Source organism: Rhinolophus sinicus, chromosome 1 (genome assembly GCF_057876585.1).
Source record: "Rhinolophus sinicus isolate RSI-liver-muscle chromosome 1, RSI-T2T, whole genome shotgun sequence".
NCBI classification, from domain to species: domain Eukaryota; kingdom Metazoa; phylum Chordata; class Mammalia; order Chiroptera; family Rhinolophidae; genus Rhinolophus; species Rhinolophus sinicus.
Genome location: NC_142501.1, coordinates 177,385,344 through 177,411,992, shown reverse-complemented (window position 1 = coordinate 177,411,992; position 26,649 = coordinate 177,385,344). Strand labels below are relative to the sequence as shown.

The 26,649-nt window shown below is 32.3% G+C and overlaps 1 protein-coding gene across 1 annotated transcript in view; it reads left to right on the top strand.

The window, feature by feature from the left end:
- Positions 1-26,649, top strand: part of STPG2 (sperm tail PG-rich repeat containing 2) — a 517,806-nt gene that overhangs the window by 154,806 nt on the left and 336,351 nt on the right. The window contains exon 11 of the mRNA XM_088792041.1: positions 13,761-13,920. Coding sequence (XP_088648167.1) covers positions 13,761-13,920 — 160 coding nt within the window. The remainder of the gene's footprint in view (positions 1-13,760; positions 13,921-26,649) is intronic.

The following is a 26,649-nucleotide window of genomic DNA, read 5'->3' as shown; positions in this document are numbered from 1 at the left end:
GTTGACTTTAAAATAGGGAGGTTATTCTGGATTACATAGGGGGGCCCAATGGTGAGCCCATAAGAACAGAGAACTTTCTCCAACTGGTGGCTGAAGGAGAAACCAGAGAAATTAGAATTCTGAGGACTGAATGGGCCATTGCTGTTTTGAAGATGGAACAGCCACATGAAAAGGAATATGGAGGATTGGTCTCTAACCAGAGAGAGGCCCTCAGTTAACAGTTAGCAGGCAAAGAAGGACTTCAGATTTATAGCTGCAAGGAACTGAATTTTGCCAGCAACCTGTGTGGTAGTCAGTTCTTCCCCTGAGCTTCCAGGTTAAGAGCCCAGTGAAACTGACACCTTGATTTCAGACTTGTGATACCTTGAGAATAGAAGCAAGACCTGTCCACCTCAAACTACTAACCTGTGGAACTGTGAGCTAATAAATAGGCATTATTTTAAGCCACTAAGTTTGTGGCAATTTGTTATACAGCACTGGGAAACTAGTACATTAGTCCACAAAGTGAAGCCTTTATTTTTTTCATACTAAATTTTTTCAGTATCCATAAGAAATAATGTGACTTAATCTGTTCAGATTAATAAATGGTTTAAAGATAGAATAAGGAGCATGTATTTTTATTCCAACTCATGTTTATAGTTCCCTTCTCAACACAATGTGCTTTGATTATCTTCTGTATTTCATGTATAGATAAAACAAAACAAAAACACTGTGAAACTGTATTATGAGTATTTTTGATGCTTCGGAACATCATTAAATGATGATGTAATCACTGATGAATGTGACAACACCATTTGAACTAGATGAATGCTGAAAATGCAGGAATGATAATAAAATGCAGATGCAGTGCTGAGAAGTAAATGCCTTTATTAACTCTATTGATTTAAAAAATCATAGCAGGGACAATTTTTCATACTTAAAACAGAGCATAAAACATACTCATAAAATCAAGAATTATAGTATATTAACTATTAGTTTTTTCAGCAACATTGCAGGTAATATTTAAGAATGTCACATTGTGATCTTGTTTCTTTCCTGTATTTTCACGTGGCACCATTTATCAACTTTAATTTGTATTGTCTAGGTTTTAATGGTATATATTAAAAATGGTTAGTATGAAAACATTACTTAATTTGCCTTCAAAAAATCAAATTTCTATAGATCTTAGATAATATTATATTATTTGGACTAAAAGCCTTTCAGAGTGCAATATGTTTTGTAATAGATTAAATATTTTCCTTGGAAAAAGGGAAAGGCAACAACAGTGGTTTTTGCCAAATTTTGGAAGGAAGGAGGGGGGAATAAAGGGATGATGAGCATACTAAGAGTAATAAAAATTGAGCACCACCCTTTCATTTTGGAAAAAAATGTTGGTTTGCCAAAATGAAGGCTTTAGGTACGTTTTGAAAACCTCATCTCCAAATCTGGTGTATTATTTATAAATATTTTAGTTCTACTCAAACACTGGCTGGAATCAAAGTTATACTCAAATGTTTTTAAAATTCATAATTTATTTATAATAATGAAATCTGATAATAGACTGACCAAGTGTTTCAGAATATAGAATTAGTAGTTTGAAATGATATTAACAATAATTGAAAAAAGAAATTCAACTCAATTTTTAGCTTTATGTCATGAAATAAAGAATACAAAATAATGCTTTGCACCCTCACACCCATGGGAATGTGTTTGTGATGGTGACTTGGAGCAGGCTGGAGAGGAAGGCAGGAGGGCTGACTTCGCTGGTTTATGGGGAGAATCACAGCCTCTGCCTGCTAACGTAGAAGCCCTGCCCTCCAGCAGCAGACTTTACGGTATGCAGATAAACCTCTACCGGAAAGACTGGGAGGTGTTGCCTGCCCTTTCCACACTGAGACCTAAGGGAATAGCCCCACTGAGTTCTGCATTCCTTAAGAACTGCTTCTTGTGGGCCTTGTGGATACAAGCCACTCTGGCTTTCAGAGATAGGTGTTTTGGGAGCCCTTCCCTCTGGTGGGAGCCTTAAAATTTGGGGTGCTAGATGTGGAGTCCAAACCCTTCAACTCTTCAGGGAGAAACTAGGGGTTGGGGGTTCCCTCCCAATTGTTTGGCACTGTGCCAGGAGTGGGGTTTATGGCAAGAGTGTGTCTCAGCCTTTCGTAACCATTTTGATGTGGGTACTTTCCCATTCATCAAATGTGTAGTTGTTCAGCTAGTTTCTGGATTTAGTTGAGGGATCGGAGGGAATTGTTCCCTGTTTAGTTGTATGTTTGCTGTGTTTGTGAGACAAGGGGAGCTCAGGAGCCTCCCATGTTATGATCTTGATGGATTCCCAGGAAATATTTAATTTTTATTATTTTGATTATTAATTGATCATGGTGTATGTTTATTGGCTAATTTTATTTGTTTAAATATCAGCCAATCATGTTCTTTTACACTTTCTATTGTAGAATGTATATTTTTCTTATTGCTTTCTAAGAGATATTCATATACTATAGAGAACAACCCATTAACAATAACAACTATATTACTACCAATAATGGTTAATTGCTAATTGGGATTTGTTGTTTGTCTTTAAATTTTTGCAATAATCTTTGTAGAAAAAAGTTGAAAATTCTTGTTTAGACAGTTACTGATCTTTTCCTTTATTCTGAGTCTTTTTGTGCAATTATAGGACACTTATCTTAAAACTAGACAAATAAATACATTTATATTAGTTCTTGTTCGTTTTTTTTTTTTCTTTTTTTTTTTTCACACACCATTTTAAGTCTTTGGTTTGGGAAATGTTTCAAACATACTGGAAAGAAAGAGAATAACACCACACAACGAAGGCTTTCACACTCATCATCCTGCTCTATCTATCATACTCACATGCTGCTATACATTTTAAACATCCTTAAATGGGATAAAACAAACTAAACCTAGTAGATAACAACATACTGGTTTTTGTGGCTTTCTTTTAACCCTGCTCACTATTGAATTGAGTGATAGTTGATCATCTAATCTACAGCTGCTGTTCAAGTTGATTTGTATATATTTTTGATCCATTTTCATTGTCTAGTAGGCATTAATCTAGAGCAGTTGTGTGCAATTCAGTTCCCTTCATCTCCCTGTTACAGGAAAAGAGGGTTCTTGGTTTTATCTTGGAAAGAGCTTATATAGAGTTTAAAGTAAAAGTAAGTAGAGAGTATGAAAACCAAGGCCACCCGACAGACAGAGTAGCGGTCTCTAATGGCTAGTGGACGAGAGACCTTGTCCATTCCCCAGACTAGGGTTTGTATGTGTTTTCTGCCTCCATGGAAAATTCATTGGTATGTGGAGAAAGGAGGCTAGAAGAACAATAATGTTTATCTTTAACTTCAGTTAAGATACAAGAAGAATAGGGGCAGGTTTGTTTTTAACTCTTATAAAGCACAACCTGTGTTTTCTTTCCATGGGCTTAAATATGGGGATGGTCCTAAGGGAATCTCTGATTTGCTCTGTATGATGGATTAAACTCAGCCTGAGTTCTGTGTCTTGAGTACATAGGTAGTAGGCTTGGAATCCAAACTCTTAGTTCCTTCTGCAGCAAAAATAATCCTTACGCGCCTTCCCTATGCTATCCCTATCCCCAGCCTCCAGCCTGTTTTCCAGCACTTGGAACCCATGGAGTTCGTGGAAAACTGCAGTCCTAAGTACTGCTATGAGAATACTTTCTCTCTTTCTCTGACTGTAATGTTTTGCTTTTATGAGTCTTCCTACAATGCATGTTCTGTGGCTGCTTCTCCTAGTCTCTACTAGGTACCTTTCTAATGTGGAGTGACAGGCTTCTAATAGTTACAGAAATATAAGTTGATTACTTTTCCTGTAAAACAAATTAAGTTGATTAAAGATTTAAATGCTCAATTAAAGACAAATTTGGATTAAAAATAATCTTTCATTTCAAAGGTCTTTTTGAACAAAGTGTTCATTCATAAAGGAAACATCAGGTAAATGTGACTTCAAAAAGTTAAATGTTTCTATAGCAAAACTAAATAAAAGTTAAATATGTTTCTATAGCAAAACTGAATAAAAATAAAAATGCCTTACTAAAATAAACAGAACTCTGAAAAATTTTAAACCATAAAACAAATGCTATAAATAGATGCAAAGGATAAATTATAAACTAGGAATAATATCTTAAACAAATATGGAAGACAAAATCTATTTTCTTGATATACAAGAACAATTTATAAAACAAGAAAGAAAAATGATGAAGAACTCGATTAGAAAATGACCTATAAATAGCTAATAAATACATAAAAAGATGTTCAAATTCACTTGAAACTAAAGAAATATAAATTTAAAAAGAGAAAATATATTTTCTCATTTAAGAGATTTTAAAAGATAATATGCATTGTTAACAAGGGTGGAAGAAATAGATACACTATTGGGATAAAACCTTTCGAAGCAACCGGAAGTTAAATTGCACATATCCCTTGCCTTAACAATTTTTGAGGAATTTATCTTATTGACATTTTACACATAGTGCATAAAATACACATTTTCATTTATTATTTCATTGTTTATAACAATGAGGAAATGAGCTAAATGTTTGATGATAAAGACTGGATTAAGTAATAGAATAGCATAATATAGGAGTTATCTTTGTCATGTGGGACTGTGTTGGTTGGTAGGAGAGAGACTTTCTTTTTTATTTTATATTTCAAATGTTAACAATGAGAATGTTATTTAAAATGCATGAGTATAGAGATGGGAAAGGAAAATGAGCAATACCTGATTGCATCAAAGTTGACCTACTGGCCCAGTAATCTGGGTGGTATTGATCTTAGGTGTCTTAGCCAGGAACAGACAGTGGCGGCAGGATGCAGTGTCTTCTCCCTTTTAATGCTAATAGATACTGTCTATTTCAGGTAACAAAGCAAGCATTTTATACCAGTTTTTGTTTTCCCTGCAGGACTATATGATTTATGTTATCAGATATTCCTCTTCACTTCTGGTTGTTGGCTTTTTTTGTTCATGTGATTTCACTTTTATGTGTACTTCTTTCTTTTCTATAGCTGCCATGAATACCCTGGCAAATTTGGAGTGGCTTCATGAGACGTGAATTAAATACTTTTCTAATCTGAAAGCATGAACTTTTCTTTCTTTCTCTTACACTTATCTTCTTTCACATGCTTTTGTGCATGCTTAGTTGACATTCCTTTTTATTGTGCAGGTGTTAATATGGACTGTGGATTTTCTAAATCAGAAATGTAGTTTTTTCAAGGTAGTTGTATCTTTAAGGTATTAAAAGTATATTTCACAAATCCAGAAGCTGGGACTAGAAAAATTACATTTTTCTTAATATATTGAAATGTAGATTCTTGATAACTATAACAAAGGCATTTAAATAACACTTTTTAAAAGAATTGATTCATTCCCCTGAAATGCATTCAGAATGGTTAAAATAAGTATTTTTTAGCATGACATTTCTTCAAAAATATTAATAAATGAAAGAGCCCTATATGTTGTTTTATTTTTTCATGTCTATAAAGGTATTTGTTAAATTATATTTGGCCCATAATCAAGTTACAATTCCATGTCAGTCTTTGTACATTTTGTCATTTGAAACAGATACACTAATATTTTTTTAAACTGTTTGCTCTAAAATTAATTTATTTTTGACATTGAAGAATATATTACTTTCAAACAGTACTTGTAGTAGTTCTTTGGGGAAAAAAAATCAAATACCAGGAATTTAATATGTATAATGATGTATGATAATAACTAACGTTTAAGTAGTGCTCACTTATGTGCTTGGCACTCTGTGTTACACATATATTAGCTCATTTAATTCTTACAACAACCCTGGGAGCTGGAAACTATTTTAATTATATTCATTTTACCACTGAGGATATTGAGACTTAAAATACACCCATGGCCATATGGTTAGCAATACTGGGGAGCCAGAGATCCACTGAGTCCGTCTTTACTGCTGGTGGATGCTAATGCCAGTGCTGAGTAAGGCTCAGCAAAGTTCTGTTGTTTGGCTGATAGACCAATACTAGCATAGTGTAGCACTTAAAAACAGTATCATTTAAATAACATTTTGTTTATAGTACTGGGGGAAACAGTATAGCAATTGTTCAAAAGAAGGGAAAGGAAGAAGTAAGGATATTAACATCTTTATTTTAGATGATCATTTTCTTTATTCCTTATGAAGTTGAAAAATATTTTTGGATGTTTTTAGACGGCTATAACCTTTATACGTATGGCTCTGGAAAATAGTAATAGCACCATTGAAGCCCTTTCATCTAATGTTTTAATCTGCTTGTTGTTTTTTTTTTTATCTATTCAATCAATAAACATTTAGTGCCACTAAAAAATATGCTGTTAAACTTGACACTAAATATAAGCCAAATGAATAATTCTTTAGTGTCACATAATCAGTGTAAATCTGGAAGAAGATGGGATATTTAAAATATATTTTATTCATCAGAAAATATATTTATAGGAACATTAAGGGAGAATAATTAGGTTTCCTACATTTTCAAATGTATGATTTGCCTTTTGCTATTGAGATGTATAATCTATGTGTCATAAAATGGAAAACAGTTATTTTTGTGTGTGGTTAACATTACCAGTGCCTGCTATCTCTCTCTGTCTTGACAATGTTCATTGGCTCTTGTGACATACCTTCTTTGTCTTAATCACCTTGCTTTCTCTCCTCTCTTTTTATCTCTTTCATAGTTTATGCCTCTGTCATCACTTCTACTCTTCCCTGTCTAGATAGAACCAGAACTCTTTTTGCAATAGGTAATGGGATGCTAAGATTTTACAGCTTACACAAAGCAAGTCTGGACCATTCTGCCCACTCTTTGCTTACTACGGTAGAGAGAGCTTCCAAAAATGAATAGTTCTACAACTCGTCTTACTGTCAGTCTCATAGAATGAAAAAAGAAAGACACATCAACTGCACAGTGACCTATTGAATTTTTCTGAACATGACTTTGAGCATACATCATGGTGGGAGGGCTTTGGATGAGTGGGTCAGATCCTTGAGGGCCTTTTGGAGGCTAATAATAAGGCTGTGAACATAACCCAGGAATTCTGACTTCAAATTCTGTGGTATTTCCATGTCACTACCTTGAAATTATCCTTTTTTCACAGCGGATGATTATCGCCATATTGAACATAAGTAGATGACAGTAGGGGTCATTTGATTTAAAAAAAGTTTGAACATAACACATCGATTTGACTCTTGCTTACAGACATTTCTCTAGGGTTAATCAATAATTTTTACAACTCAAATTCACATGTCTCTCACAAATCACTTTCAAAATTTTCCTCTTTTAAGTTTTCTAAGTTTATTAAGATGATTTTAGGGTGTTATTTAAATCTGTCCAACTGGCTGTGGGAGCAATTATTTATTTTTTAAAGAATCATATTAACTTTCTCCCTTTCACATTCAACTTCAAAAGAATTAACTTTTGGGGTATGTATTGAATTGATAAAACTAAAGAAATGACATCATGTCAATTAGAACTATTATAACTGGCAATAATCTATGCTTTTTTCCTGCCTCGGTAGCATTAGCATTTATAGGAAGAGAAAGGTTATGCAGGCCATTTCTATTCACATGTTTTACTTTAATCTTCTGAGATATGCATATTTTTTTTATAATACTAGTGTCAAAGATGGTCATGAAACGCTCAAGCATCAAAAGTAAAAATCATCTTTTTTTTGACAGCAAAGAGAAAGAAATGCATCTCACATAAAATATTAACCAAATTTAACTACCTGGAGACACTTTGTAATGATATTGTGAAAGTTAGTCCTTGATTAGTTTGTATGGATATATCCATACTTCTGTATCATTGCTGAGGTCACAAATTGTATCTATCTTTAATAGAAACAGGAATATCGTTAGGGAAAGCAATACCTGAGTAGTCTTTACACAACACACATTTCTTATAGAACTACTTATATATGAGACAAACTTAAGCACTGTAGGCATTACAAATACTTTGAAGGCATAATGTCAGCCTTAATATTATGGGGAAACTCAGTAAGAAGGCTGAATGTGAGCAGGAGTGCTTCAAGGTAGACAGCTACTGACAGACTCACTCACTTATTCGTTTGCTCATATATCCATCAGCGATTAAATATATTCATTGATCACTTACTGTGTGCAAGGCACTTGCCTTTACTGAGGGTACAATAATGAACAAAACAGATGCTTTCTGAACCCTCAAGAAATTTACATTCCTATGGATATGAATGATATTAAACAAATAATTAAAGACTTGTTTAATTGTAAGTATAACGGTTGCAAAGTTAAGAGCTGTGTATTCTGAAAACATCCCAGGAGACCTGACAAAGCAAATGGACTCAGGGAAGATTTGAGACCTAAAGGAGGAGCAAGAATTAGACAACAAAGCCGATAAGCCATGGGTTAAAGTAGCTTTTGATAGAGATAGTCTAACATTCTGGGGAGTGTTCTGGAAGTTAACTTTTTTTTTTTTTTTTTTTTTTAAATAGTTCTAGTGCCCTCAAAGGCAGAGAGCTATTATGACTGAGATTACTAGTTGCCTACTACATATTTATTCTCTTGTTCTTCCTTATTAGTAGAGCACAATTTTATTTAGAAAAACAACAAGCCCAGGTAAAACAACTACCTTTTCCAGGTTCCCTTATAGCTATAAGGTGGTTATTTAACATAGTCTTAACTACTGCAAAGAAAGCAAACATTACTGGATTGGGCTCTAGGAGAGTTCCTCAGAGAAGGCTGTTTTTTTTGGCTGTTAAATGCAATTTTGACTGTTTAACTTTTCCTTCATTTCTGAAATGAGAATGTTACGGCAGGAGCTATGATCAATATCTTGAGAGCATAATAAGCATAAGGGTCATCATCTAAGTCTGGAACCACAGAAAGCATGAAAGGGCCTAGATGCCCAGTGTTATTGTGGAGCCCCTGTACTCCTGGATTCCTACCATGAGTTTTCTTTAATTTGAGAGAATTAAATAAAAATTAATTTTCAAATGTGTAGGGTACATAGAATCTTATCAGAGGAAACCTTGCCTTCCTTCTCATCAGATGGCTTTATCCACTTTCTGCTTTTATAAAGACAAAGAAAGAAAGAAATGTTCAAATAACTATGATATATTTGTTGATGTGCTATTTATATGTTTATGTGTTTATGCAAACAATAACTAAAGAAGAGTTAAAAAGTGAAGGGTATCACTTTTAGCTAGGGTGATCAAGAATACTTCATGGAAGAGGATTCACTTGAACTGGGTTTTAAAATTGCATATTTGCCTTCAAATTTAAAAATACTTTGCAATGGAATACTACTCTGCCATAAGAAAAGATGAAATAGTGCCATTTGGGACAACATGCATGGATCTTGAGGTTATTATGCTGAGTGAAATAAGTCAGACAGAAAAAGTCGAGAAACATATGACTTCACTGATATGTGGGATATAAAACTCAAAGGAACAAAGGAACAAGACAAACAAACAAAGAAACAGAAACTGATAGACACAGATAATAGTTTAGTGGTTACCAGAGGGTAAGGGGGGAGAGGAGGTCATAGATGAGGGTAAAAGGGATTAAATATATGGTGATGGAAGGAGAACTGACTCTGGGTGGTGAACATAAAATGTGATACATAGGTGATGTATTACAGAATTGTACACTTGAAACCTATGTAACTTTACTAACCATTGTCACCCCAATACACTTTAATTTTAAAAAAAAAAGGCTTTGTATTCAAGGAGAATCTTCTGAATTTTTTTTTTCCCTACAGGCACTTGGGAACCAATGAACATTTTCAGAAAATTTCTGCCATCTTACTTGCTGTTGAGGTGCTGATTATTTGTGACTGGAAGATGTTAAGGTTAAAGAGGCAGTTAGGATAATTGTCAAATAATACATCAGAGCTCATGCCAGGATTGTTTTGATAATAAAGGAAAGAAAGAGATAAGGTGAGAGAGAGTACAATAGATAACTGATGATTTTTAGAAACAGAAGAGAAAGGTGAAGAAAAGTGAAAACCACCTTTCTATTTCCAGTCCTGGCTAAAGAAGGAATTACTGTAGGCTGGTGAGAAAGGATAGATGGTTGGGTAATTGCGGAAGGGAAGATAATGAGTTTTATTTTAAGGCTATCTGAGTATAATAAAGTGGAAATGTCCAGCAAAGAACTGGAAATTTGTGATTCAAGTGTGAATTGTATAGTGTTATTTTGGAGAAACTGGTTGGAATCAATGGTTATATTGCCTACATGATTTCATCTATCAGCACTTTTTGTTATTCTTGACTGAGCCTTGAAGTATCATGGTATAGCTGACAATTCTAGTTCCTTTCATAAAACAGCATTAGGATAAGGGATCTTTTTTACTGTGCCAAGAGAATATGGAAATCAAAACCAATATTTCCCATTTTTGCCTATCACAATTACTGTTATGTTATATCTATATTTAAATACTTTTCTTTCTCAAATAACTTGTTCTTTTCAAAGTCATATATTTAAAGAGGCAGATGTTTAGAATGATGAATATTAGGAATGCTGAAAAATGTCAAGAGTAACATGTTTGTAATTATAATTTGCAATTTGCAAAACAAAGATAATTTGATTATCACCCAAAATGACTTTCTTCTTTATAAAGCCCAAATTAAGCAACTTGGATAAACATATTGGTAAATTCTTTAATCAGAGTTTTTTGCATATTCAGGCAAACTTCCCTACATTTATGGCCTATCCATTTTTTCACCATATTTATTTGATTAAAAACTTTGAATCTTTCATTGAAGTCTTCTTACGTTAATTCACTGATATGACAATCTTCATCATAAAAGAAGTTCTAAGTAACTCTTTAATAATTATATATTTGGGATTTTAAAACAAAATTTTAGACTGGAATATACTTAGCTATGGAATAACAGCTAGAACAAGTACCCTCAAATATAATTAAAGTTTGTTTTAGCCCAAATCATAATTAGTGATTTTTACTATATTACACCACCCAACATTTTATATATTTATATATCAGTAGAAACAGAAATGGAAGAATATTTATTTCATAACTTGAAAGAAGCAGTTCTGGTTTAATTGCCTAGAATTTTAACTTTAGTGTAGTGCATGAATATACATATAGCTGTTCTACTCAACCTGTTGTATATTTCTGTTGGTTTGTCCTTTGGGTGAGAGAGACTGTGTCTTTTCCTTAGACATTTTATGACATTTCCCCTAATTGCTTCTTTCAGTTTTTCCTCCCACTGTTGCCTCTGGGAAATGGACATAGCTGCTAGCACAGCCAGTCCTCTCACTAAAATGGAATTTTTAATACTTTGTGTGTCTTTGAATAACTGGTTGATGGTTCAAAGGCTGGCATATACTCCTGTGACCTAGATTCATGTTTTAGCTAAAAATTAAGCCAGGAAAATGAGAATCAGGCAGTTTTAGCTTTTGTGCTGTGATTCAGATTCTGCTGCAAAGCATGTAGAATTTCCCAAACACAGGAACAGAATTCAAATACTGGGTTTTAAAGAAAAAGTCATGAGAAATGTCTATTATATCCACTCATCATTTGCCTTTCCTATTTTCTGTGATCACCAACAGAGATTTGATAATCTTATCTATATAAACTATTTTTTTCCCTTGAAATGATGTCTAAGGTCTATATATAAGTATTGTTTAAGTCATTGCTGCTAGACAAAATTTCAGATTTATCTTACTAATCATTAGCCTGGAAAGTTACTTGAAATATTAATCTTTCAGTCAAATAAAATGAGAATTGAAGATGAGTTAGAAGAGCCCAGAAACATCTATAAAGGACACAAGCGGGGAATACATTTTCAGAGAAGCATAAATATGCTATAAGAAGCAGTTGTCATGAACAAGGGTAGTATATTTTCTCTTGGTAGAGGAGTCAGTGAATCCATTGAAATTTAGGGTAACTAGTGTGATGAACTTTCCTAGGTGGGAACACACTATTGTTGAAGAAAACTGACAACTGATGCTTTCTTACCTTTGCTTCAAGGCCTTTTTAAACAATGGATCTAGCCTTTTTAAAAATGTGGTTCCTGTGTGTCAGCAGCCAAACCCATCAGTCATGTCTCGTCTGGGCACTGGAAGAAGGAATAGATGGTGACACCAGGCATGACGTTAAGGGAAGCAGGAACAGTAATGACTTCTGATAAGGAAATTAAAATGTATAGGAGAGACAATCAAGATCTTTGCAAAGCTTTCCTAAATACTCTGGGTATAATGTGTACTCATGATTTCCTTGTACTTTTGCAATCTCTTCCACTTTCCCTTCTCATACCACAGAAGCACTCCAAAAAGATCCAAGTCATCTTTGGAGCTACTGCTACCAAATATACTCTTCATGCAGACAAGAAGAAAGCAGCTGCTGACATTTCTTAGTTGATTTACCTATTATGGTCTTTGGTGTTTCATACAGGACTTAAACCAGAAATATGGGGTTTCCTGTAAGAATCTCCCAGTCATGATCAGTTATAGTTAGAATTAACTATATTTAGTAATTCTTGGAAGTGGATGATAATGTTGTTGACATATGCTTGAGGATGATAATAGGGATATAAGAAATAAGAGAAAGTATGTTTTAAAATGTATGGCTCCTAGATGGTCTTTAAAAGTATGCTTTCTCAGAATCCAAGTTTGTTTGACTTACTTGAAACAGTAAAATACTTCCCTATTAGCCCAAACCCTGATTGTTCAGTCTTGATTTTTGCATTGAAATTAGCTTTTGTGGAATATAAGATTAGCTAACACTTTTATAGAATCAAATATTTTACTTGTTTTAAGTCATTTAATGTTCCCAACATCTCTATGACATAATACATAAATACTATCATTTTCCCCACTACAGTTGAGGAAACTGAGGATCACAGAGGTTAAAAGGCTTGCCTAGGGTCTCACAGCAAGTAAGGAGCAGATATTTGGAACTCAGGATCTAATGCTAGAGTCTACACCTGTAGCCATAATAGTCTCCTGACCACCGGAAAATAATTAAAACGTTGGTATTTAAACATAATACAGATGAAGATATATGTTATATATAACACGTTATATTTTAAAATAATTTAAGGAAATGAGTTTTAGAAAGTTTTCATTGAGATAATTAGCTAATGGTTTACCAAAATTAATTGTGCAACAAATTTATGATGTATTTAATTTGATTTAGAATTATTATTGCAGTTATTAATATCTATGTGGTTTATGTTGATTAAAAATGTTAATATAACTGTAGAGCATATAAAGAACCATAAATGATGAAAGGGGTAGCCTTTCAACTTAATTGGAATCTATTCAAAATGAAATAAAGAGTCTCATTTGTAGAACAAGTAAAGTATGCCCACATAGGAGAGTAAAGCAGGGATGGTTTTGCTGCTTATGAAAACTATAATCATTGCTGTTATTCCTGTATGAAATTTGATTTTCATTATGAAATTTCAAAATGAGAATTTGGCAATTGTTAGTTGTCACCCAAATGAACTTTAATTTAAAAAAAAATGAGAGTTTGATCTGTATTATAAGGCAATTTTGTTTCATGAATATGGACCTAAATTTCATAATTTTGCTTATTTTACCTTAAATTTTGACAAGTGAATTTATACTTTTATTAAAAGAGCATAGGGACCCTATTTTAAATTTCTATTTTTAATGACTAATTAAAGAACATTTTCATATTTTTCTACATATACCATTGATGAGTGTGAATATCTCCGCTATATTTTCTTAGATATTTTCTATGTAAGATATATTTATGATCATCCATTGACATGTTTTTCAGGATATTCCAGCACCAGGCAGCTATGATGTTCAAAAATCATATGAGATGTCCCAAGTTCAACATAGATACATGCCGCCTCGTAATTGTGTGGCTAAAATAAAACATTCCTCCTTTCTTAGCACAACTCCTCGGTGCCTGGACAAAATGACTGATGGACCAGGTAAGTGTAGACTGTCTTTTTAAAGCTATTGGGGAAAAAAGACAACAACTAAGGTTTCCATATTAAAATAGACAATTGTAAACATATACTCACATATACCATGCCTCTTTTAAGTGTGCAGGACAAAAGCAAAAACAAAAAACCAAAACTCTTATTCAGTGAAAGATTTTAGATTTTGTTTCAACTGTAGATTTGTTTGGAGTTTTATATCTCTTAATTTTACCAAAGACAATTCTACCAATTTTCTTAAGCTAATAAAGTCATCTTCTATTAGGTAAAAAACCCAGAATTTTTTATATGCTAGAGTTGTTTGAGGAGAAAGTTACTTTACAATGATTTGGGACATCAGTTGCGTACAAGATACATATCATGTTAGTCTTCAACATTAATTTACAAATGTATTTCCACTAAACAACCAAACTGTTGTAATGAATCTTTATGAGAATTTGAAGCAAAAAAAAAAAAAAAAAAAAGATAAAAGAAAAGAAACAGAATGGAAAAACTCATTCAAGAATTTTTAATGAAAAACCAGAGCAGAAGAATACAACCTGTCCAGCAAATAAAAATACCTGGAGAGCTTGAGATCCATAGAAGCTTACTTTGTTTTTCATTGTCCTTTAAGAATCAGGTATATTGCCAACTTAAAGGTTCACTTTAAGTCAAAATTTAACTTTTCTTATTTTCTTTTTCTTTTCTTGAGTTATTGTATGATTTTTGATTTTGTCAGGTTTTAGCTTTGTTAATAAAGTAGAATTTAAACACCTTTAGAGGTCCTTGACCACACTCAGTAGTCGTACTGAGACGTGTCACTCAAAAGTGGTACAGGGAAATTAATTCTTTGAAGTTATGGTACGATCACTGACACCATCACCAAGCACAATGAATCAAATAATGAATAAATATCCACTTAAGAGTTCCTGGAAGTAGATAAGGTTGAACATATTTTCTGAAGATTTTATTTCCCTCTGCCTTTCCTTTCCCTTCCGTAAAAATGACTCTAGGTAGAAAGCTTAATAAGAATTTCAGTAAATGCCAGGATTGGCACTGTGAATTTCATTACTTCAATATCTAGACCAGGGCAAATAAATTCCCTAATTGTTTCATTAGTTTCTATTTTACAAAATTAAGATAATGTTTGCCACCTACTTGGCTCTCATGAGAATACTCAAGATTAATAAGACGATATTTTAAAGTCATTTTCAGAACCTCTGAAGCTTCTTATAAGTATAAAATCTTATAATTTGAGACATATTTCTTCTTAGTGTCAAACCAACACTAGCTTTTGAAAGCATTTGGGAGAGGAGAATATCTTCATTATGAAGACAGTTATTTGAAAGTCAAAGACATAGTGATTGTTAAAGTCACTGTTCTACTGTAGAATAGTCAGCTTACTAAATGAAAAGAGTTTATCACAGTGGTTAAACCAATAATCCATCGTTTGTCATCCTACATCTTCAAGTAGACTATACTTCAAAGAAATGATAGCAGAAATCCTACATGCCTCTATAAACAACACGTGAGAAGAAATATGGGTTTCTGAAGCTATTACCTGATGCCATGATGTATGAAATTTGATTTCCTCTGACATGTGCAGATATTGTAATAATTATAGAATTGTCCATATTTTTAAATGTAATATGCTATCTTAAGATATGAAGTCCAAAATATGTCTCCAAATAGATTTAATAGGTGACCAGGGCCAATTCAATTCATGTCTATGCTTCATTTTGGTAATTGAAGATTAACTTCTATTTGTCCTAACTTTGTTATATTAATCCAGTCAAGGAAAAGATATTTTGGTGTGATGTTATCAACTTTATCAACTCTAGATTCTTTATTTTTTATTGATTTTTACTTAGGTTAGGTTTATTATTGATCAATAACACAAAGGATTCTTGATTCTTTTTAATGCTATATACATACTAATGTGGTTTTCTATTTTAAAATGAGAAGAGCCCATTTCTGTTTATAATTCTTAATACCATCTAATTTTTGCTGGGGACAACTAATATGTTAAATCTTGTGATTTAAAAAAAAATCTTTGTTATAAAATCAAAAGATACAGTGATAATAGTTCTATTGGTTATATGCTTTGTGTCAATGTTTGTCCTATGAGTGACATCCATTCATATCTTCATATTGTATCTTCTTAGAAATAAAAACAAGGAAAAAGTGTTTACTAACCCTATTATTTGTGATTTAAACATTGGTAATTTTGTTTTATCTTAATACCAATGGGAAGGAATTTCTTGTGTTATATGTCTAATTTTTTATGAATCAGATAAAATTATTTTGTGTTAGCATGTGTATATATAGGTATACATATACATGTAAATGAAACTATAAGATTGAATCAATTTATAGAGTATGATATGCATATTTGTTACTTGAAATATGATATCACTAAGAAGAATTGAGGGCTTTGCTTTATAGAACATAAGGAACATGTATATTGTTATCTTTCTACCTATAATTAGAATAATTGGCAAAGTGAAATTAATTACTGGATATCTTACATCTGTAGGTAGAAGTGTTAAGAACTGAGGTTGGTAAATGATATGAGTTGTGAGTTTGATTATTATATAAACAGTATTCTCATGAGATTTACAAATTTATAGGACATTCATTCAATCCCTCAACATTTTATAGCCTAGTATTTATTTTAAATTCTTTTAGAACTTTCATTAACAATATGGAAATTATTTTGTTTTGTTCTGAAATTTTTTCTTTTAATGCATATATTTAAAAGGATATAAGCCATTATCATTTGTCTAAATTAAAGAGGGAGATATATTTGCAATCAGTATACTATATACCATTAAATGTTGTGTAACTAATAAAAACACATTAGAATCACTTAATGAAGATACTATTAAATGAGGTGTATCGCATTGTAAAGTAATCTACTCTTAATGCACCAAATTTTAATTCATGGATACATAAATGATTTTCTGATTGATCCAGCTCAAGTAAAGTAAAATTGTTAAGTGGAAAAAGATTTAAACATTACTTTATCTCTCCTATTGACATGTTTTTGGACATTTAGAGGAGGGAAATACTTAGCAAACTTAAATTAAAAAATGAATGAAAATAATGAGAATGTAGAAAATTGGGGACTCTCATACATCATAGTGGAAGTATAAATTGATATTAGCTATTCTCAAGGGCAGGATGGCAGAATGTTTCAAATATACATGGCATTTAACACCAAAATTCTACTCTGGGATTACCCTAAGGAAATAATTAATGATATGCCCCAAATTTAAGCATCAAGGATATTCATCAAAGGACACTAATAATAAAAAGTTTAAAATATCCTACATGAAAGAAAAATGGGGTTTAGTTAATTATGATACATCAACTGAATAGAGTACTATGAAATATTTAAAAACAGTATATATTTTTTAAACCTGGTAACAAGATAGGATACCTTTGATTAATTTTTTAACACGTGTGCACTGAGAACTTCTTATGTATTAAGCACTGTTCCAAGGACTTGTGAAACAACAGTGAACAAAATATAAACATTGTTTCATAGAGCTTAGTTTCAGGTAGAAGAGATATTTAATAAATGACTGAGGATATGGATCAATAGATTGACAGAAGAAAGAAAGAGAAGGAAGTGAGGGAGGGAGGGAAGGAAAGAATGAATACCAGGTAGTTATAAATGCTATGGAGAAAAATAAGAGAGAAAAGGAGGATTGGTTAGTTCAGAATGGATACTGAGTCAGTTTCAAATAATGTCATCAGAGACGGCCTCCCTGAGAAAATGATATGTAAGTAACAACCTTAGGCTTGTCAAATGTTTTGTTTTCAATTTTAATTGTTTTCTCTGTATAAACATACACTGCTTTATAGTAGGTAAAAATTTTAGCATTTTTAAATGAAGAAAAACAATGGAATTTCAAAGCATAGTTTTTATTCATATCAAGTATGCATATAAGACATTTGTAGGCTGAATAAAACAAGTACTGAGACTTCACATAGAAAGTATAGATCATTTCTCATGAAAAGAACATTGTGATTTCTTTATCACATTCCCACAGGAGATTAATTTAGGAAACAAATACAATTTATCTTAGAAGTTAAATATAGCTCATGTAGGTAGTTTTACTCACTTTTTCAATAAACATAAGCAATACCTTTGACATAAAAATCAGTGTAGTGTGAAAACTAATTATTTATTCTATTTTCTCAGTGGCTTGTAATATAGTTTCAGTAGCGTTATAGAGTTTACAAGAATATAGTTCATCCCTCTTGCTGAGTACTGTTAACCTATTGCAATAAATTTGTAATTTTTTTGTTTTTCTATAGCTTCCAGAAATGCTTCTGGGTTGTTAAAATGCAAAATAATTCTGAGTATAGGCGGAAATTGATCAGATCAATTTGGGGGTTTGTTGATTCTATATCTTTATAAAAAATGATGGAAATTTTAATATTGAAAATTAGCTAACTTCATTAGTTTTCTATTTCAAGTTATTTTTGTTTCTTTGAGTACTGTGTCTATCTATCTATATATATGAAGTTCTTGAAATATATACACATATATATTTCTTTGGGTAACTATTTCTTTGGGTACTATATATATATATACACATATATATATTTCAAGTAACTTCATATATATGTATGTGTGTATATATATATATATATATATATATATATATATATATATATATATGTAGTACCCAAAGAAATAGTTACTTAAAATATATATATATATATGAGAATGATTATATTTATAATCATATAACATAGTATATACTGTATAATATAGGTAAAATTATCCCAATAGTCTACAGATTACTAATCTTTGAAGATTATGGGAAAAGCTTCATTTGAAAAGGAGAGTGAATAGGCAAGGGTGGGGAGGAAAGAATGGATGCATGATATTTTATAACACAAAGGGTAATAGAATCAAAGTCTGAAGTAGAGTGGTAACTTTAAGGCAGAAAATGGACTTTGTTTATTAAGATGGGAGATATGGTATATATAATAATTGAAAATATGTAGATTTTATACAGAGACATACTATATAGGTGAAAGCTTATCTCAAAGATTTAGTGATTGTGGCAGTGTACAATGGAATGAATTATAAATTGATAAAACAAAAAGGCCACACAGTTTTTAAAATAATTATATCAGCTCGAACTAAGAGATATAGACACAGTATATAAAATAAAAAGAGGCCTTTGGACTATGTCTGTTCACCATTGTGTCTGAGCCTGACACATGGGAGGACTTTAGTAAATTAATATCAGATAAGTGTATATGTGCATGTTCAGAACATTGTTTTCCTTTCTATTCCTTTAATATTGTTACTGAACTCAAGTTTGGCTGCTTGTCGTTTGTGAGCCAATGGCTGAGAGACAAGGGTTAGTGGAAAGAAAAGGAGGATTATTCAAAATGCTGGCATTCTGGGAAGATGGTGGACTCTTGTCTCAAAGGCCATATTCCAAGTTCTGAGACCAGCCGAAGGTTTTATAGGTTTTTAGGCATGTGAGAAAAAGAAGAACAAAGAAAGGGGGGAGATAGGCGATTCGTGGGTGCTGACCCTAGAAAAAATGCGTACTTGGGGTCTGGTTTGCTTCAAGCTAATGTTATCTTGGACCTGGTCGTAGAGGCAATTCATGCATCATCTGGTGGAAAATTGCAAGGGAGTTGCAGCCTGGTTATTGGCATCCAGAGGTCTAAGAGCTGAACAGTTGCTTTCAAGCAGTGTTCTGGCAATTAACCAGATTAACAGGGTATGCATGTAACCTTTGGAAAAACAGAGCAATTGAATCAGGGATGAGGGTAAGGAAACAAAGAAAACAATAAAAAAGAAAAATAAACTAGATTGTTAAATCTTGAAAAGTATACCATCACCCTTCCACTGATTTACACCTTTAAAAGAAGTTAATGTGACCAATGCAGTCCTTATATCGGAGCAGCAACAAAAGCATCTTTGGTTAGTTCACAAACTATGACCAGAATCTTAAATTCATGTGTTGAGTTTTGAAAATTATGTTTTTATTGGTTTTATGCTTATACATTCATATAGCTTTCTAATGATATATTATTGTTCCTAACATGTTGTGGGTCTAAACATTGTAACATCATACATTACTAGTGAATTTGTCTTTCATTGCTGTATTAACAAATTGCCACCAACTGGGTGGCTTAAACCAACACATATGTATTAGGTCATAGTTCTGTAGGTCAGAAGTCTGGGCATTTCTGAGGTTGTATGCTTAGCTTTTCAAAACTTTGAAATCAAGGCATTGATGAGGCTGGATTCTAACTGGAGGTTCTAGGGAAAAATATTATTTAAAGTTCATTGAGGTTGTTGGCTGAATTAAATTCTTTATAGTTTTAGGATTGAGGTCCCTATTTCCTTTCTGGCTGTCAGCTGGTGGGACACTCTGAGTTCATAAAGGCTGCCTGCATTCCTTGGCAGACATCTTGGTTTCCTCCATTCTCAAACTAGCAAAGGCACATTAAATCCTCTTGTGCTTCAAATCTCTGATTTCCTTGCTTGCCACTAGCCAGAGAAAACTCTCTACCTTTAAAAGAGTCACCTTGTTCTTTTGTTGTTTTTGGGTTATATACCACATATCAGTGGAATCACATGGTTCTCTGCTTTTTCTGTCTGACTTATTTCGCTCAGCATTACACTCTCAAGATCCATCCATGTTGTCACAAATGTTCCTATATCATCTTTTCTTACCGCTGAAAAGTATTCCATTGTGTATATATACCACAACTTCTTTATCTATCTATCCATTCATCTATCGAAGGACATTTTGGTTGTTTCCATGTCTTGGCCACCGTAAACAAAGCTGCTATGAACATTGGAGCACACGTGTCTTTATGTATAAATGTTTTCAGATTTTTTGGGTAGATACCCAGGAGAGGGATTGCTGGGTCATATGGTAATTCTATTCGTAATTTTTTGAGGAACCTCAACACTGTCTTCCATAGCGGCTGCACCAGTCTGCATTCCCTCCAACAGTATATGAGGGTTCTTTTTTCTCCACAGCCTCTCCAACACTTGTTACTATTTGTCTTGTTGATGATAGCCATTCTGACTGGGGTGAGGTGATATCTCATTGTGGCTTTTATTTGCGTTTCTCTGATGATTAGTGATGTTGAACATTTTTTCATATATCTATGGATCAAATATATGGTGATGGAAGGAGAACTAACTCTGGGTGGTGAATACACAATGGGATTTATAGATGATGTAATACAGAATTGTACACCTGAAATCTATGTAATTTTACTAACAATTGTCACCCCAATAAATTAAAAAAAAAAAAAAAAGAGTCACCTGATTGGGTCACTCTCATCCGGATAATTTCCATTTTTTTTAAGATCAATTGACTGGGACTTCAATTATATCTACAAAAATCTCTTCATAGTAGCAGCTAGATTAGTAGTTGATTGGATAACCAGGAGATGGGACTCTTTTGAATTCTGCTTATCATAATTAGTTTTATAGTGAGCACATACTATCATCCATTACCAAGATCCATTTCTATAGTCCTTCCTTTTTTTTCAATCTCATTATGTGTCTAGTTTCAATGTATATGGGACTTTAGATAATCTCCATCTTAGTGCTGATTAAACATTTTAATTATTTGATTTTTGTGTTTGTTTTCTTTTCCTATATTTCACTCAACAAGTTTTACATTTAAAATGATCAGTTTTATATTTCTTTTTTATTTCCTAATTGTGCTATCTAATCTTTTACATTAAAAACAACAACAACAAAAAACACACACAGACAAAACACATTTGTTTTCTTTGTTACTAAGAAAAGTATTTTAAAATTGGCCACTAAAATTTTGGAGTTTCTAATGGTTAGACCAGTTTTTGCTTTATATATTTTGAGACTATGTTATAAATGATTTTAACTTCCTGGCAAAGGAAGTTTTAGGTATCTCTATATTTAGTGTTTGCTTTTTCGTTTTGCTTGAGAGTGTGTGTGTGTGCATGTGCCTGTGTACATTCTGATATTAATGAAACTAAGCTTTCTTTGGTTTAGTAGGTTTTTTTTTTTTATATTTTATTTTTTATCCTATGACTTTCAACCTTTTTGCATCCTAATGCTTTTATTGTTTCTTTTTAAATAATATATTGTCTTTTTAAATTCAATTTAAAAATTTTTATAATTATAGCTTTTTAGTAAATTTACATTTAATAATTTTACTGATGTGATTGAGTTTAAATTAGTTACTTTTAAGTGTTTTCTATTTCTTCCCTCCCACTCACCTTTTCCTATCTTTTCTTTCCTTTATGAATTGAGTATTTTTAGGAATTTACAAATTATTAAACAATTTTTAATAACTTGGAGATTATGTTCTTTTATTTTTATTTTAGTGGGTAATTAGTGGTTACATTTTTGATTTATCAAAGTCAAGTATCAATTGATATTGTTACCTTATTTCTGAATAATGCAAGAGTGCTAGAATATTTCAATTCCGTCTACACTTTTTTTCATTTTCTGCCATTATTTTCATGTATTTTGATTCATTAATACCTTATACTCAAAGATATTGTTTTGTACATGTGGATAATTGTCATATAGTTTTATCTATTTATACACTTACGGATTTATTGCTCTGATTTTTTTTTCTCAATCAAGGTACCATCTATGATCATTTACCTTCTGTCTGAAGTATACCCGTAGTATTACTTTTATGGTGGATCTGCTGGTGGTGAATTCTCTTTGTTCCTTTAGTGTGTGCCTAAAATATTTCAATATATATATACATATACATATACATATACATATACATATACATATACATATGTGTGTGTGTGTGTGTGTGTGTGTGTGTGTGTATTTTTAGGTAAAATTCTATGTTGTTCAGTACTTTTAAAATCAGGAAAGAGAAAGAAATAAAAGACATCCGAATTGGGAATGAAGAAGTCAAATTGTCACTTTTTGCAGATGACATGATACTTTATATAGAGAACTCTATAGACTCTACCAAAAAAAAAAAAAAAAAAAAAAAAAAACTATTAGAAACAATAAACAAATACAATAAAGTGGTAGGATATAAAATCAATGTACAAAAATCCATTGCATTCCTATATACTAAGAAATTTCAGAAAAATAAATGAAGAAAAACAATTCCTTTTGTAATTGCAACAAAATGAATAAAATGCCCAGGAATAAACTTAATAAAGGATGTGAATTACCTATACACTGAAAACTATAAGACACTGTTAAAAGAAATTGAAGAAGACACAAAGAAATGGAAAGATATTCTGTGTTCATGGATTGGAAGAATCAACATAGTTAAAATGGCCATATTACCCAAAGCAATATACAGATTTAATGAAATCCCCATCAAAATCCCAATGACATTTTTTAAATAAATAGAAGAAAAATAATCAGATTTGTATGAAATCACTGAAGACCCTGAATACTCAAAGTGTTCCTGAGAAAAAAGAACAAAGCCAGAGGTATCACACTCCCTGATTTCAATATATACTACAAAGTAACCATAATCAAAAGAGCATGGTATTAAGCAGAAAAACAGACCCACAGACCAATGGAACATAATTGCGAGCCCAGAAGTAAACCCACATACATATGGGAAGATAATTTTTTACAAAGGAGCCAAAAACATACAATGGAGAAAAGAAACGAAAGCCTTGTCAATAAATGATGCTGGGAAAATTGGAAAGCTACATGCAAAAGAATGAAAATAGACTGCTATCTGTCACCATATACCACAACTAACTCAAAATGGATCAAAGACCTAAATATAAGACATTAAATAATAAATTTCATGGAAGAAACAAAGGTATTAAACTAATGGACCTTGGGTTCAGAGAGGATTTTTATGAATTTGACCTCAAAAGTAAGGGAAGTAAAAGGGACTATATCAAACTATTAATAAAAAGCTTCCGCACCTCAAAAGAAACCATCAGTGAAACAAAGAAGCAACCAACTGAATGGGAGAAGGTATTTGCAAACAACTCCTCCGATAAGGGGCTAATACTGAAAATATATAAAGAGCTCATACAACTCAACAACAACAACAAAAAACCAGTCCAATTGAAAAATGGGCAGAGTACCTGAACAGAAACGTCTTCCAAGAAGACATACAAACAACCAACAGATATATGTGCAAATGCTCAACTTCACTCGCTATTAGGGAAATGCAAATCAAAACCACAATGAGATACCAACTCATTCCTGTTAGAATGGCTATTATCAGCAAGACAAGTAATAATAAGTTGTGGAGGTTGTGGAGGAAAAGGAGCCCTCATACACTGCTAGTAGGAATGTAAATTGGTACAGACACTATGGAAAAAAGTGTGGAGATTCCTCAAAAAATTAAAAATAGGATTACCAAATGACCCAGGAGTCCCTCTTCTGGGTTCTACCCCCAAATTCTGAAAACATTTATTTATGAAAATACATGTACCCCTATGTTCATTGCAGTATTAGTCGTGGTGGCCAAGACATGGAAACCTAAGTGTCCTTCAATAGATGATTGGATCAACATGTAGTTCATATATGTAACGGAATATTACTCGGTCATAAGAAAAGATGAAATATTGCCATTTGCAACAACATGGATGGATCTTGAGATTATTATGCTAAGCGAAATAAGTCAGACAGAACTATATGGTTTCATTCATATGTGGAATATAAGACTAAAAGCAACAAAAGAACAAGAGAAACAAACAAGCAAAAACTCATCGACACACAGCAGTTTAGTTGTTACCAGAGGTTAAGGCGGGGGGGAGTGGTAGAAGAGGGTAAAGAGGGTCAAATATATGGTGATGGGAGGAGAACTGGCTCTGGGTGGTGAACACACAATGCAATATATAAGTGACGTATTATAGAATTGAACATTTGAAACCTATATTGTTTTATTAACCAAAGTCACCCCAATCGATTTAATAAAACTTTAAATAAAAAGAAAATCATCATTGAATTAGATTTTGGCTTCCATTATTTCTGTGTAGAATTCAGAAACATCTAAATAATGTCCATGTAAATATTGCTTCTTTGAAGATAATATATATTTGTTTTTAACCAAACCTTGTCTTTAGTTTTCGATAATTTTACTATGTTGTACCTAGGTATACTTTTCTGTGTATTTATCTTAATAGGTTTATACACTGCTTCTTGAGTTTGTTCCTTGCTGTCCTTTTTTTCCAGTTTGGGAAGGTTCTATCATTATATCTTCAAAAATTGCATCTTTTTTACTTTTCATTATTTCCTCCACCTCTTTTCCCTTGTATTTCTCATCCTTTTCCTGCTTCTTGTTTTTCGACTTCAATTCAACATATCTTTTCTTTTTGTTTTTTTATTACAACCTCTTCGTTTTCATCCTTTTGTTTCCCCATTCATCGTGTAGGTATTTTATTTAGCCTTGTCTTCCAGTTCACTAATTATTTATTCTGTGTATAATGTGCCGTTTGAACAATCTAATACATTCTTAATTTTAGTTGTTATTTTTATTTCTTCAATTTGCAGTATATCACTAAATGATTGGCATTTTGAGGAAGTTTGTTTAGTTGAGTGTCTTTTGGATACTCATAATCTTTATCATGTCCAAAGGACTAAATAATTATTTTTTGGTTAGCATTGTGGTACATAGCAAAAGAAAAGGATACATATTTCTGTTCTTAAGAGTTTAAAGGTTAAAATGTCAAACAGTTGGGCAGAGGAAATATTAAAAATGCATAAACAAATTTACTTATTATTTTCTAATTTAGCCAATAAATATATTAAACAAATTAATGTTATTTGAGAATGAAAGTCCAAAATTGATGAAAATTGGAATTATATCATTTTCCTCAATTTAAATCAATGAAGGAAATAAAAGCTGAGTGTAATATTATCCACATTATGGAAAGACATTGGACAAATATATTATAGATGAACTATAACATTTGTTATAATGATAGAATATATATGTGTATATTACATAAATATGTATTTAATGTTTTACTAGATCATTCGTTGATTGTAGGAGGGTATAACTCAGGAGTAGCCAGATAGAAGAATATGTAGGACAGGGTATGGGGAAAGGGTGAGGAGCTTCCATGTCCTTTCCCATGTACCATTTCCTCCAAATCTCCACATGTTCATCAACCCAGAAGCTTTCTGACCCACATCCTTTTGGGTTTTTATGGAGGCTTCGTTACTTAGTCATGAATGATTAAATCATTTCCCATTGGTGATTGATTCAACATCTAGCCCCTCTCCCTTCCCTGGAGGTCAAGGGTCATGGGGCTGAAAATTCTAACCCTCTATTCAAATGGTTGGGTCCATGAGCTACTAGTCCTTATCTTTAGGTGTGGTCCAAAAGTCACCTCAGTGGCAATTAGCAAATGACATCTTTGTTGCTCTTATGATAGAATATTTGACGTAATACTGAGAATCAAGTCAATTGAATATTATTCAATGATGAAAAATCATGTGATTTATTCTACTGCAGTGCATGTTTCTTTAATGTGAATTAGCTTATATGTTGTTTTAAGAATAGGACAAAGAAGTCAGTAAATGTCAGAAATTGTCTTGGTTCGTATGCAATTGTGTTTTGAAGCAACCAATAGCAAGCTTTCTTATAATTAATGATAAAGACAGCAATGTATGAAGATCTTAGGAAAAATAAGCTAACAGTTGCACACTTGTGCCTTCTAAATGCTCATACTAGTCACTACCTGCTACACATTTCACCACGTTAAGATTTTGAGAATGCTAAGAGAAGA